This window comes from Quercus suber, unplaced genomic scaffold, assembly GCF_002906115.3.
Source record: "Quercus suber isolate HL8 unplaced genomic scaffold, Cork oak 2.0 scaffold_53, whole genome shotgun sequence".
NCBI classification, from domain to species: Eukaryota; Viridiplantae; Streptophyta; class Magnoliopsida; order Fagales; family Fagaceae; genus Quercus; species Quercus suber.
In genome coordinates, this window is record NW_027069518.1 from 1,302,748 (window position 1) to 1,314,365 (window position 11,618).

Genomic DNA, 11,618 nt, shown 5'->3' on the forward strand with positions numbered 1-11,618 from the left:
CTCTAAATACTAATTACTATTTTAAATATTTATAATCCACTTAATAATATAAAATTTACAAAAAAAAAAAGTGAAAAAAAAAAAATTTATCACAGTACTTGAATTCTTAAATTAAAGTACCATACAAAAAGAAAAAAAAAAAGATAAAGATAAATCCTCCACAATCCATTAAATACTAATTACTGTTTTAAATATTATAATTCACTTAATAATATAAAATTTACAAAAAAAAAAAAATTATCCAGTACTTTTTTCTTGAAGTAAAGTACCATACAAAAAGAAAAAAATAAAATAATAAAATAAATCACTCCACAGTTAACTCTAAATACTAATTACTATCTTAAATATTTATAATCCACTTAATAATAAAATTTACAAAAGAAAAAAAAGTGAAAAAAAAATTTACCCAGTACTTGATTTCTAAAAAGTAAAGTATCATACAAAAGAAAAAAAAATAAAGATAAATCCTCCACATTCCACACTCTAAATACTAATTACTATCTTAAATATTTATAATCAACTTAATAATATAAAATTTACAAAAGAAAAAAAAAGTGAAAAAAAAAACCTAGTATTTAACTTCTTAAAATAAAGTACTATACAAAAAAGAAAAAGATAAAGATAAATCACTCCATAGTCCATAATCTAAATACTAATTACTATTTTAAATATTTATAATTCACTTAATATATAAAATTTACAAAAAAAAAGTGCAAAAAAAAAATACTCAGTACTTGATTCCTTGAAAGTAAAGTACCGTACAAAAAAAAATAAAGATAAATCACTCCATAGCCCACAGTCCACAATCTAAATACTAATTACTATCTTAAATATTTATAATCCACTTAATAATATAAAATTTACAAAAGAAAAAAAATTGAGAACAAAAATTTACTCAGTACTTGATTTATTGAAAGTAAAATCCTATACAAAAAGAAAAAAAAATCACTCCATAGTCCATAATCTAAATACTAATTATATATTAAATATTTATAATCTACTTAATAATATAAAATTTACAAAAAAAAAATTACCCAGTACTTGATTTTTTGAAAATAAATTACTATACAAAAAGAAAAAGAAAAAAAGATAAAGATTCACTCCACAGTCCACAGTCTAAATACTAATTACTATCTTAAATATTTACAATCCACTTAATATATAAAATTTGCAAAAAAAAGGAAAAAAAAAAAGGAAATTACCTTATACTTGATTTCTTGAAAGTAAAGTACCATACAATCAGAAAGAAAAGAAAAGGAAAAAAAAAAAAAAAGATAAATCTCTACACAGTTCACATTCTAAATACTAATTACTATCTTAAATATTTATAACCCACATAATAATATAAAATTACAAAAGAAAAAAAAAATTTACCCAATACTTGAATTTTTGAAATAAAGTACTTATAAAAAGGAAAAGAAAAAAATATAATATAAGATAATACCCCACATTCCATACTCTAAATACTAATTACTATCTTAAATATTTATAATCCACTTAATAATATAAAATTTAAAAACAAAAATAAATATGAAACCAAATTACCAGTACTTATATTTCCTTAACGTAAAGTATCCATACAAAAGATAAAGATAAATCACTCCACAATCCACACTCTAAATACTAATTACTATCTTAGAGACTTATAATCATTATATATTAAAATTTACAAAAAAACAAAGAGTTAAAAAAATACTCATTACTTGATTTCTTGAAAGTAAAGTACCATACAAAAAGAAAAAGAAAAAAAACAAAAGTAAATTATAAATCTACTCCAAGTCCACATTCTATATACTAATTACTATTCTTAAATATTTATAATTATTTAATAATATAAAATTTACAAAAAAAAAAAAAGTAAAAAAAAAAAATTTACCCAGTACTTAATTTTTTCAAAGTTAAATGTAGTACAAAAAGAAAAAAAAATAAATCACTCCATAAGTTTTGAAAGTAAAGTACCATAAAAAAGAAAAAAAAGGAAGATAAAGAAAAATTATTCTACAGTCTCACACTCTTAAATACGAATTACTATTTTAAATATTTATAATCCACTTATATTTAAAATTTACAAAACAAAAAAAAAAAAAATTTTTTTCAGTACTTGATTTCTTAAAATTAAAGTACCATACAAAAAAAAAAAAAAGATAAAGTAAATATACTCCACAATCCATTCTCTTAAATACTAATTACTAGTCTTTAAAATATTTATAATTCACTTAATATATAAAATTACAAAAGAAAAAAAAATTACCAGTAAATTTTGATCAAAGTAAAGTACCATACAAAAGAAAAAGAAAAAAATAAAAAGATAAAAACAAATCTACAGTCTACACTCTAAATACTAAGCATTAATTATTTAATATTTATAATCCACTTAATAATATAAAATTTACAAAAAGAAAAAGTGAAAAAAAAAATTTACCCAGTACTTGATTTTTTGAAATAAAGTATCCATATAAAAAGAAAAAAAAGATAAAGATAAATCACTCAATTCCACCCTCTAAATACTAATTACTATCTTAAATATTTATAATTACTTAATAATATAAAATTTACAAAAAAAAAAATTGAATAAAAAACTTTTCCAGTACTTTATTTCGAAAGTAAAGTACATATAAAAAGAAAAAATAAAATAATAAAGATCAAATCATCACAGTCATATATCTAAATACTAATTACTATCTTAAATTTTAAAATCTACTTAATAATATAAATTTACAAAAGAAAAAAAAGTGAAAAAAAAAATTTACACTATACTTGATTTTTTGAAATTAAAGTACCATACCAAAAAAAAAAAAAAAAAAGAAGATAAAGATAAAACACTCCATGGACCACACTCCAAATACTAACTACTAACTTATAATCCACTTAATAATATAAAATTTACAAAAGAAAAAAAAAAGTGAAAAAAATGTTTACCACTTTATTTTCTGAAAATAAAGTACCATACAAAAAGAAAAATAAATAAATAACTCCACGATCCATACTTTAAATACTAATTACCATCTTAAATATTTATAATCCACTTAATAATATAAAATTTTCGAAAGAAGAAAAAGTGAAAAATAAATAAATTTACACAATACTTGATTTCTTGAAAATAAAGTACCATATAAAAAGAAAAAGAAAACAAAAAGATAAAGATAAATCACTCCATGGTCCATACTCTAAAAACTAATTACCATCTCAAATATTTATAATCTACTTAATAATATAAAATTTACAACAAAAAAAAAGTGAAAAAAAATTTCCCAGTACTTAAGCTCTTGAAAATAAAGTACCATCTAAAAGGGAAAAAAAAAAAGATAAAGATAATTCACTCCATAGTCCACACTTTAAATATTAATTTCTATCTTAAATATTTATAATCCACTTAGTAATATAAAAATTAAAAAAAAAATTTACTTTGTATTTGATTTCTTGAAAATAAAGTACCATACAAAAAGAAAAAGATAAAGGTAAATCACTCCACAATCCATATTTTAAATACTAGTAACTATCTTAAATATTTATAATCCACTTAATAATATAAAATTTACAAAAGAAAAAAAAAAGTGAAAAAAAAAATTACTCTGTACTTGATTTCTTAAAAGTAAAGTACCATACAATATGAAGAAGAAAAAGAAAATAAAGAAAAATCATTTCACAGTTCACACTCTAAATACTAATAACTATCTTAAATATTTTATAATCCACTTAATAATATAAAATTTACAAAAAAAAAAAAAAAAAAAATTACCCAGTAATTGCTTTTTTTTAAATAAAGTACCATACAAAAAGAAAAGAAAAATATAAAAATAAATCACTACGCAGTCTACACTCTAAATACTAATAACTATCTTAAATATTTATAATCCACTTAATAATATAAAATTTACAAATGATTTTTTTTTTACTCTGTATTTGATTTCTTAAAAGTAAAGTATCATACAAAAAGAAAAAGAAAAAGAAAATAAGGATAAATCATTTCACAGTCTACACTCTAAATACTAATGACTATCTTAAATATTTATAATTCACTTAATAATATAAAATTTACCAAAAAAAAATCTCAGTACTTTATTTCTTGAAAGTAAAGAACCATACAAAAAAAAAATATATTAAAGAAAAATCACTCCACAATCCACTCTCTAAATACTAATTACGATCTTAGATATTTATAATCTACTTAATAATATAAAATTTACAAAAAAAGAGTTAAAAAAATACTCATTACTTGATTTCTTGAAAGAAAGTACCATACAAAAAGAAAAAGTAAAAAAAAAAAAAGATAATTATAAATTACTCCACAGTCCACATTCTATATACTAATTACTATCTTAAATATTTATAATTCACTTAATAATATAAAATTTACAAAAGAAAAAAAAAGTAAAAAAAAAAAATTTACCCAGTACTTAATTTTTTCAAATTAAAGTACCATACAAAAGGAAAAAAAAATCACTCCATAGTTTTGAAAGTAAAGTACCATATAAAAAGAAAAAAAAAAGATAAAGACAAATTATTCCACAGTTCACACTTTAAATACTAATTACTATTTTAAATATTTATAATCCACTTAATAATATAAAATTTACAAAAAAAAAAAGTGAAAAAAAAAATTTATCCAGTACTTGATTTCTTGAAATTAAAGTACCATACAAAATGAAAAAAAGAAAAAATAAAGATAAAGATAAATTGCTCCACAATCCATTTTTTAAATACTAATTACTATTTTAAATATTTATAATTCACTTAATAATATAAAATTTACAAGAGAAAAAAAAATTTATCCAGTACTTTTTTTCTTGAAAGTAAAGTACCATATAGAAAGAAAAACATAAATAAATAAATATAAATCACTCCACAGTTTATACTCTAAATACTAATTACTATCTTAAATATTTATAATCCACTTAATAATACAAAATTTAATTGCACAAAACTTTAACATTTTTTAAGGATAAACAGCAGACACAGAGATTTAACCTTCAATGTACACAATTGTGGGGGTGGCTCAGACCTTGTAGGTTTTGAGCTACACATGGGTGGAGTGTTCAGACTTGGTCATAAATCATAATGGCTGTGCTTGGACTTTTTGTCTATTTTGAGAAGGTAGTCATTTGTTTTTAGAGAATTACATTTATTTGGTCTAATTGTCAACCTCAGCCTATATCAATAACTAATAATAAAAATAAGTTAGTATAAGTTATTGAGTAATAAGTTAAAAACTTAATGAAGTTTAAAAAACTAAATGGAAACTTAGAGCGCCATATGACAGGACCTCATGTATCCCCATATGAGATTTCTACTTTTATATATATATATATATTGATGGTTTTTTTTCCCTGTAATGTTCATTGATCCAGGACAAAGCAGCTTAGGAGTTTGCTTGATACAAGAGAAATAAGTAAACATTCAAGGTACCTAGGCTCACTCATGATTTTATCCAATAGAAAAGTTGAGGATTTTAGGTACTTGAAAGATGAGTAGAGAAAAAAATTGTGTGGATGTTGGAATAAATGATTTTTTTGGGCAGGTAGATGTGCAATGATTAAGTCGTTGGTCCAAGATATTGCAACCTATGTAATCTCCACATTCAAGGTCCCGAATCAGTTATGTGATAAACTTGATCGTATGTCTAGTCGTTTATGGTGGAAACATAAACTGGGGGAAGGTAAATACTTGTCACTGAGGGCATGTAAATTGTTGCGTTAGCCAACAATTCAGGGGTTCTCAATTTTAGGAGTTTGGATATCAATAAGGCAATGTTACAAAATTGGGGAGAATGATTGCTACAAACAGAGAGAGCCAATGTGTTAGTTCTAAGGGGAAAATAACATTTGATTACATGGTACAAAGGTTGTGGAGGGGTTTGTCGACGGAGAAAGGTAGATTTTGGATATGGGTATCGAAATGGGTGCCGTACTAACTTGGTGGGCACGATACTCTGGTGAGGCGAGGAGCCTTGAGAATAGCTCGCTTAGCCTGTCGTGGGCTTCTAAACCTCACACATATTACTACACAAGTGATGATGTGTCAGTTTTTTTTATGTTTTAACATATTTAATACAGTGATAACATGTCAATTTTTAGTTTAATCATATTATCTAAGGAACTAAAAGTAATCATTTTAAACTTTCAGATCTACCGTCTCTCTAGGAGTTTAACTTCTTCTTATTTATTTATTTTTTTTTATAAATTGCTCATGGACTAAAGTCTAGGGGTGAATAGTGCTTTTTTTTTTTTTTGGCCTAAATGTTAGCAAAAATACTGTAATATGTATGTATGAAACAAGAGTTTTGGGGTTCCTTTTGATTTTGGGCATAGCACAACTTTTTTTTTTTTTGTAATTATCTAAAACATTTTTGTTTTGAGATGGCCAATTTAGTAAAAAATAATTGGTTATTGAGGTGGAATTATATGATTTTATTTTAGTCTTAATTCAATATTATACAGTAAAACATCTCTTTTTGTACTGAATGGGATAGGATGGTAGGTGAAGTTGCATACATATTTAATTCATATAAATTGTAGTATTTTATATATATAAAAAAGTATATTACCACCCCCCCCCCAAAAAAAAAGAAAAAAGAAAAAACTACTTAACATTAAAAGTCCACTAAAAACAATTAATTTATATGCTATTAGCTCACAAAGGAACAGAAAATAGCTGTAAAAAAGTATATGGGGGGTAATATTTCGTCAAGAAACTCGAAGTTCATTGGTAAAATAAATGTATTCACAGTATGAATAATGCTTACACTGGATCAAGGCTTCCGTGTTAACTTATCTATGCATCCTCATTTTGTGTCGGTATTACATTGGCCAGCTTATTTTCCGAAGTGGCTTAAGAAGATAATAATAAAGTTAATAAATAAAAATAAAAATTAATTAAAATAGTATAATAAAACTTATAAATAATAATAAAAAGCATAGTTTTAAATAATAATAGTAAAAATACTAACTTATTTGCAAACTTATTTGTAGTTTATTTGTTAAAACTCACTTTTTGTCTCACATTGCCGACGGAAAATAAGCAATAAACCCTGTAGCAATATTGTGCCAGTGCCAGTGCCAGTGCCAGTGGCAAGTCAAATCTGATGGAATTTAAAAGTTAAAACCACTAGCCCCCACTAAAAAAAAGCCCAAAAACCATGGGCTAGTAATGTCCCACATTATAATATATAGAAGTAGATTATTATAAATTAGCCAGAATCTATGAGTTAATTACATATCACAGATCATGTAAAAGATATTATTTTTTTTAACAAAAAGAGTGAAAAAAAAGCTCATGAGTATCTTCTCCAAAGATGCTTTGCCAGTACATATTACAAGATACCTACCCTCTTAGAAATAGAGGAATCCTCTTCACAAACACCCAAAATTCTTATTGGTACCGCATAAAGGGATTAATAAACAAACATTGGGTTTGAGTTGAAGAGAAAAGGTAAAAAACCCAAAGCAAGCACCTTAAGAACTGGTGGTGGGTTTCTGAATGACAAAGGCCATGCACTGAGCTTGTTTCTTGTTGTCAAAAGCCAACAAGCGAATATAAGCATTTGGGTAAGTCTTTCTGCACTCATGGATTTCATTGAGGACTTGAGAGGCATCACTGCACCCAAACATGGGTAGCTTCCACAGTGTCCAATACCTCCCATCATAGTATCCTGGCATTCGGCTATTCTCTCTACGAACACTCCCCACCTTCCATAGAAATAAAACAAAAACATCAAATTATACAAACTGGCACATTAGTTTTTGAATTCTCTGAAAAGATGAGCATAGATTCATGTGTGCCGGTTATTTTGGCTTATTGATTTGGAATATGATTGGTGTACATAAACAAATGATTTACATGCCCTTTTTTTTTTAATTTAATACAAACAAGTTGATGAATAAAGATTCCATTTGTTGAAACATGGAATAATGGAAACATCACTAATTAACTATAAATCTTAATTAATCTCATCTAACCTCATCAAACTCAAGGCAAGGAATCCATTCCATTTTCATCATGTAGTCAACCTCCTTTGCAATTGAATCCTCAGAGAGGGGAGGGAGGTAGGAGAGTGTCTCAAACTTTTTATTGTTAATGGGATTCCATGTCTGTTAAAGAATAATCAATTAAACAGAACAAGTTAGAAGGAGAAAAACTAGTAATAATAATCACTGATCAGTGAGTTTTTGGTTTTATATCAACAATATTACCTTCATGCAGTAAGTTTTAGAACCATTGGAGATGGTTTTCTGGCTCCATCCAATAGATTCTCTCACTGCAGGCAGCTTTGTGGAGTTTGATTTCAAGCCAACAAAACCTGATACAGCAGCAACCGGAGATGTAAAGATCCCAGCAGACATCTTCAGACGGTGGTGGTGGTGGCACTAACAAAGAAGACTGAATAAAGAGAAAGCAGAACAGGTAGCACAGAGTGTGGTATTAGTATTATAACTTTACAGGTGTTTCTGTTTGAAGGACAAAGAGTTGGTGCTTTAACCTGTAGTGTATCACCAACTACACCCTTTTTTTATGTATTAAGGCAATTAATTACTACTTATCTACGGTATGTTACTTAGGACCCCAAATCACACAACAATTATCTCATGTAAGAGTGTGTCTATGAGCCGGTTCGGATCAGGTTTAGGGTAAAACCACCACTCAACTCGATCAACTCAATTCTGGAATCACACCACCCATGAGTCTTTGGATCTTAGACCCACCATGTCTTAATGGGTCTAGCGGTCAAATCAGTCGAAACACTTGGGCTAAATAGAGTTATTATTTCTGGTATTGTTTTGATGGATCTTGCCAAATTTGGTTGAGATCTCATTAAAATTTCAATTTATGGGTGACACCCGCGAAAAACGGCAGAGATCAGCAATCTCGTCAGATTTTGTAGGAAGAGATCTATTATCAACTGCCGTGTTAAGCGAATCCATGGAATCTAGGATTGGGCCCAATCAAATAACTTTTTTTTTTTTTTTGGTACCAAATCAGGTTGTACAACTCTAATCTCATGTATTAAATATATACATTCTTCTTCTAATAATATATAAGTCTCATAATTGCGTAAAATTCACAAATTATATGTATAATTATGCATATATATTATGCAGGATACCATACAATTTTGTACACCAAGTTGTTTATGTAAGCATTACCCTTTCAATTAAATAGTAGAGAAGAATCATTTTTCTACTAATTTAGCTTTTTGTGGTGCTTAAAATTTTAATATGGGTGGGATGTGGACATGCGTGCCTTTCACAGACCAACTTGAACATGCGTGTCTTCTTTAAATTTTAATATTCAAAAGCCAAGTGGAGTAATTCAACATCCACTATACAGATACAGACGTAGTGATGATAATCAGCAAGCAAACCTCATTGAAGCACATAACATAATAAACTCTTTGGCAGGCCCAAACTTAGAGACGGCCCATAAACGTAGTTTAAGCTGGCAGCAGGCTCATCTAAACAACAATTGATGTGGGTGCTTATGTTTTACAAACAAATAAGCATAGCTTTATCGTCTTGCATTTCAAGCCTTAAATCGCCAAATAAAAAGTCATTCTATTAATTAAAACAATGATATTTTACAAAGGGGAATTTATTCTGTTAGAACCATGCATGTCACATTTAGCACCTGTTACTACTCTCGATTGACTAAAATTAAGAAATATTATTTGTCCATGATTTTAGTCTAATCAAGAGATTCTTCTAAGTCAAATTTAGTTCCTTTACATACCCTACTTAAGATTAACTGTAAAATAGTAACTAATAATGGTAAAAGTGTAGCCACAACAATCTTTCCATTGTAAACATAAAGCCATTAAGTATGTTCCAATTAGCTCAATTGGTAAAGTATTTAATGATTGAATGAGAGATTTAGGTTTTAATTTCTGCTTACACCAAAAACCGGTTTGTGACACTATAAGTTAAAATTCTCTTAAAAAAAAAGCCATCAAGTCAAACCAAATGAACTCTTGCATTCACTCTCTACATTTTTTTTTCTTCTTCATTTTATTTAACATTGTATTAGAGCCGACCTCACTCAATTTCAAGCAGCCCACTACCAACTAATGCTTAACTCAGATGTTGATTGCCTTTTTATATCTCTCGATTGCCATTGTCAAACCATCTTCAGATATTTTTTTTCCCTATTCGGTGGTCTTTAAGTCGCACAACTTGGCCCATAACTCATTCCTCTTGGGCTCAATCTATGCGAAATTTGTTAACTCACTCAAATGTTTCAACACGCCCTTATTCTTTGCCAATATTCTTCTGGCCACTAGTTGTAGCTATCCTCCTACCAAAGTAGCCACTCTTTTGTCACTAGTCTGCAGTTATTTGTCTATCGTTGTTGTTCGTTGCCATTGCTAGCATTTTGCAAGATTCCATTGTGCTTGGCCGATTCTACATCTAATTTGGTCACTCATTGCCATCTTCAAGACATCATAACGGGTATTCATTCCAAACTCAAGGCATCATCAAGCTTGGATCTTGAGTTTGAATGAGGAACGTTAGTGTATCATCAATATCACATTTAGCACATATTGATATTTTTAATTGACTAAAATCAAATAATTGTCCTTGATTTTAGTCCAATCGAAGGATTCTCTTAAGTCAACTTAAATTTATATGTATACCCCAATTATGTTTCACCGTAAAATACAATTGAGAATAGTAAAAATATAATTACTAAAGACTTTTCATTATAAATGTATGTTATCAAACTGAACAAGGTAAATCCTTACTTCATTCATGTTCTCAGAGTTTGAGACATTGAGAAGTATTGTCAACACGCAACTCATGGAAAATTCCATCAATAATCAGGATCCAAACAAAACTTGTACCTATATCCTCTGTTTCAAAAATTTTCTTGAAGTCATTACGCACTCCCATGCCACAATTTTCCTAGGACAGATTAAACAGTCCAGATCGGCCCAGGAGATCTACCAATTCACTCATGGTGCTCAAATTACTGGAGAAATGCCATAAACCTTGCTTATACATGCAAATAACCAATAACCATTTTGATTAATTCAAGAGATATTGTGATTAAATCTAACCAAAAAAATATAGAATTCTACTCCTTTTCTTTTCCATATTTGCAAAGAGTTCAGGTCCATTTTATCCTTGTCAGTTGCCATGATTAGCCAAACCCCAAGTTCATAGGCCAATAGCACACCAAGTTGTTATGTCTTTACTTTTGTGGATCCTTTCCTGGCATTGCCCATTGAGCCCCAAAAATGGAACACTAGCAGTATCTTTGTTACCATAAAACAGTGGGAGTAAAAGACAATAGACCAATTAATCAATTTTCACAGATATATCAGTCCACGATTATTCTTCTCTTAATAGGATTTCCCACGTTAAGATTTTATGCAAGCAGCCATCAGACTGTCGAGATTTTCAACTGTCATAGTTTTTATTTTACTCAACACATCCAACAGAAGAAAACCAGATTGCTGGAATATTTGTGTTCCACTATTATCAGGGTCTGATTATGCGGTTTGACTATGCCAAGTCATCAAAAAGAAATTAAATCCTCTCCTTGCCAATCCAATCCAGACTTTATTTATTCTGGCACTCGTCATTATTGTTCAAGTCATTCAATCAATAAGTACAAAGAACACCACA

The 11,618-nt window shown here is 27.7% G+C and overlaps 1 protein-coding gene across 1 annotated transcript; it reads right to left on the minus strand.

Moving 5' to 3' along the window:
- Positions 1–7,164: 7,164 nt before the first annotated feature.
- LOC112025335 (ribulose bisphosphate carboxylase small subunit, chloroplastic 3) lies at positions 7,165–8,518 on the minus strand. The gene is made up of 3 exons (XM_024057989.2): positions 8,190–8,518; positions 7,956–8,087; positions 7,165–7,685 (listed from the first exon to the last, which is right to left on the minus strand). Exons 1-3 carry the CDS (start codon positions 8,337–8,339, stop codon positions 7,452–7,454), a joined length of 516 nt encoding a protein of 171 aa, XP_023913757.1. The 5' UTR covers positions 8,340–8,518; the 3' UTR covers positions 7,165–7,451.
- Between the last annotated feature and the right edge of the window lie 3,100 nt (positions 8,519–11,618).

What these genes read in the sequence shown, in the direction of transcription:
- LOC112025335 (XM_024057989.2), bottom strand. Translation starts at nt 8,339, where the DNA reads ATGTCTGCTGGGATCTTTACATCTCCGGTTGCTGCTGTATCAGGTTTT. An exon ending in CTAAAACTTACTGCATGAAG is followed by an intron (nt 8,088 to 8,189) that starts GTAATATTGTTG and finishes ATTCTTTAACAG; the next exon opens with ACATGGAATCCCATTAACAA. An exon ending in CTTGCCTTGAGTTTGATGAG is followed by an intron (nt 7,686 to 7,955) that starts GTTAGATGAGAT and finishes TTTCTATGGAAG; the next exon opens with GTGGGGAGTGTTCGTAGAGA.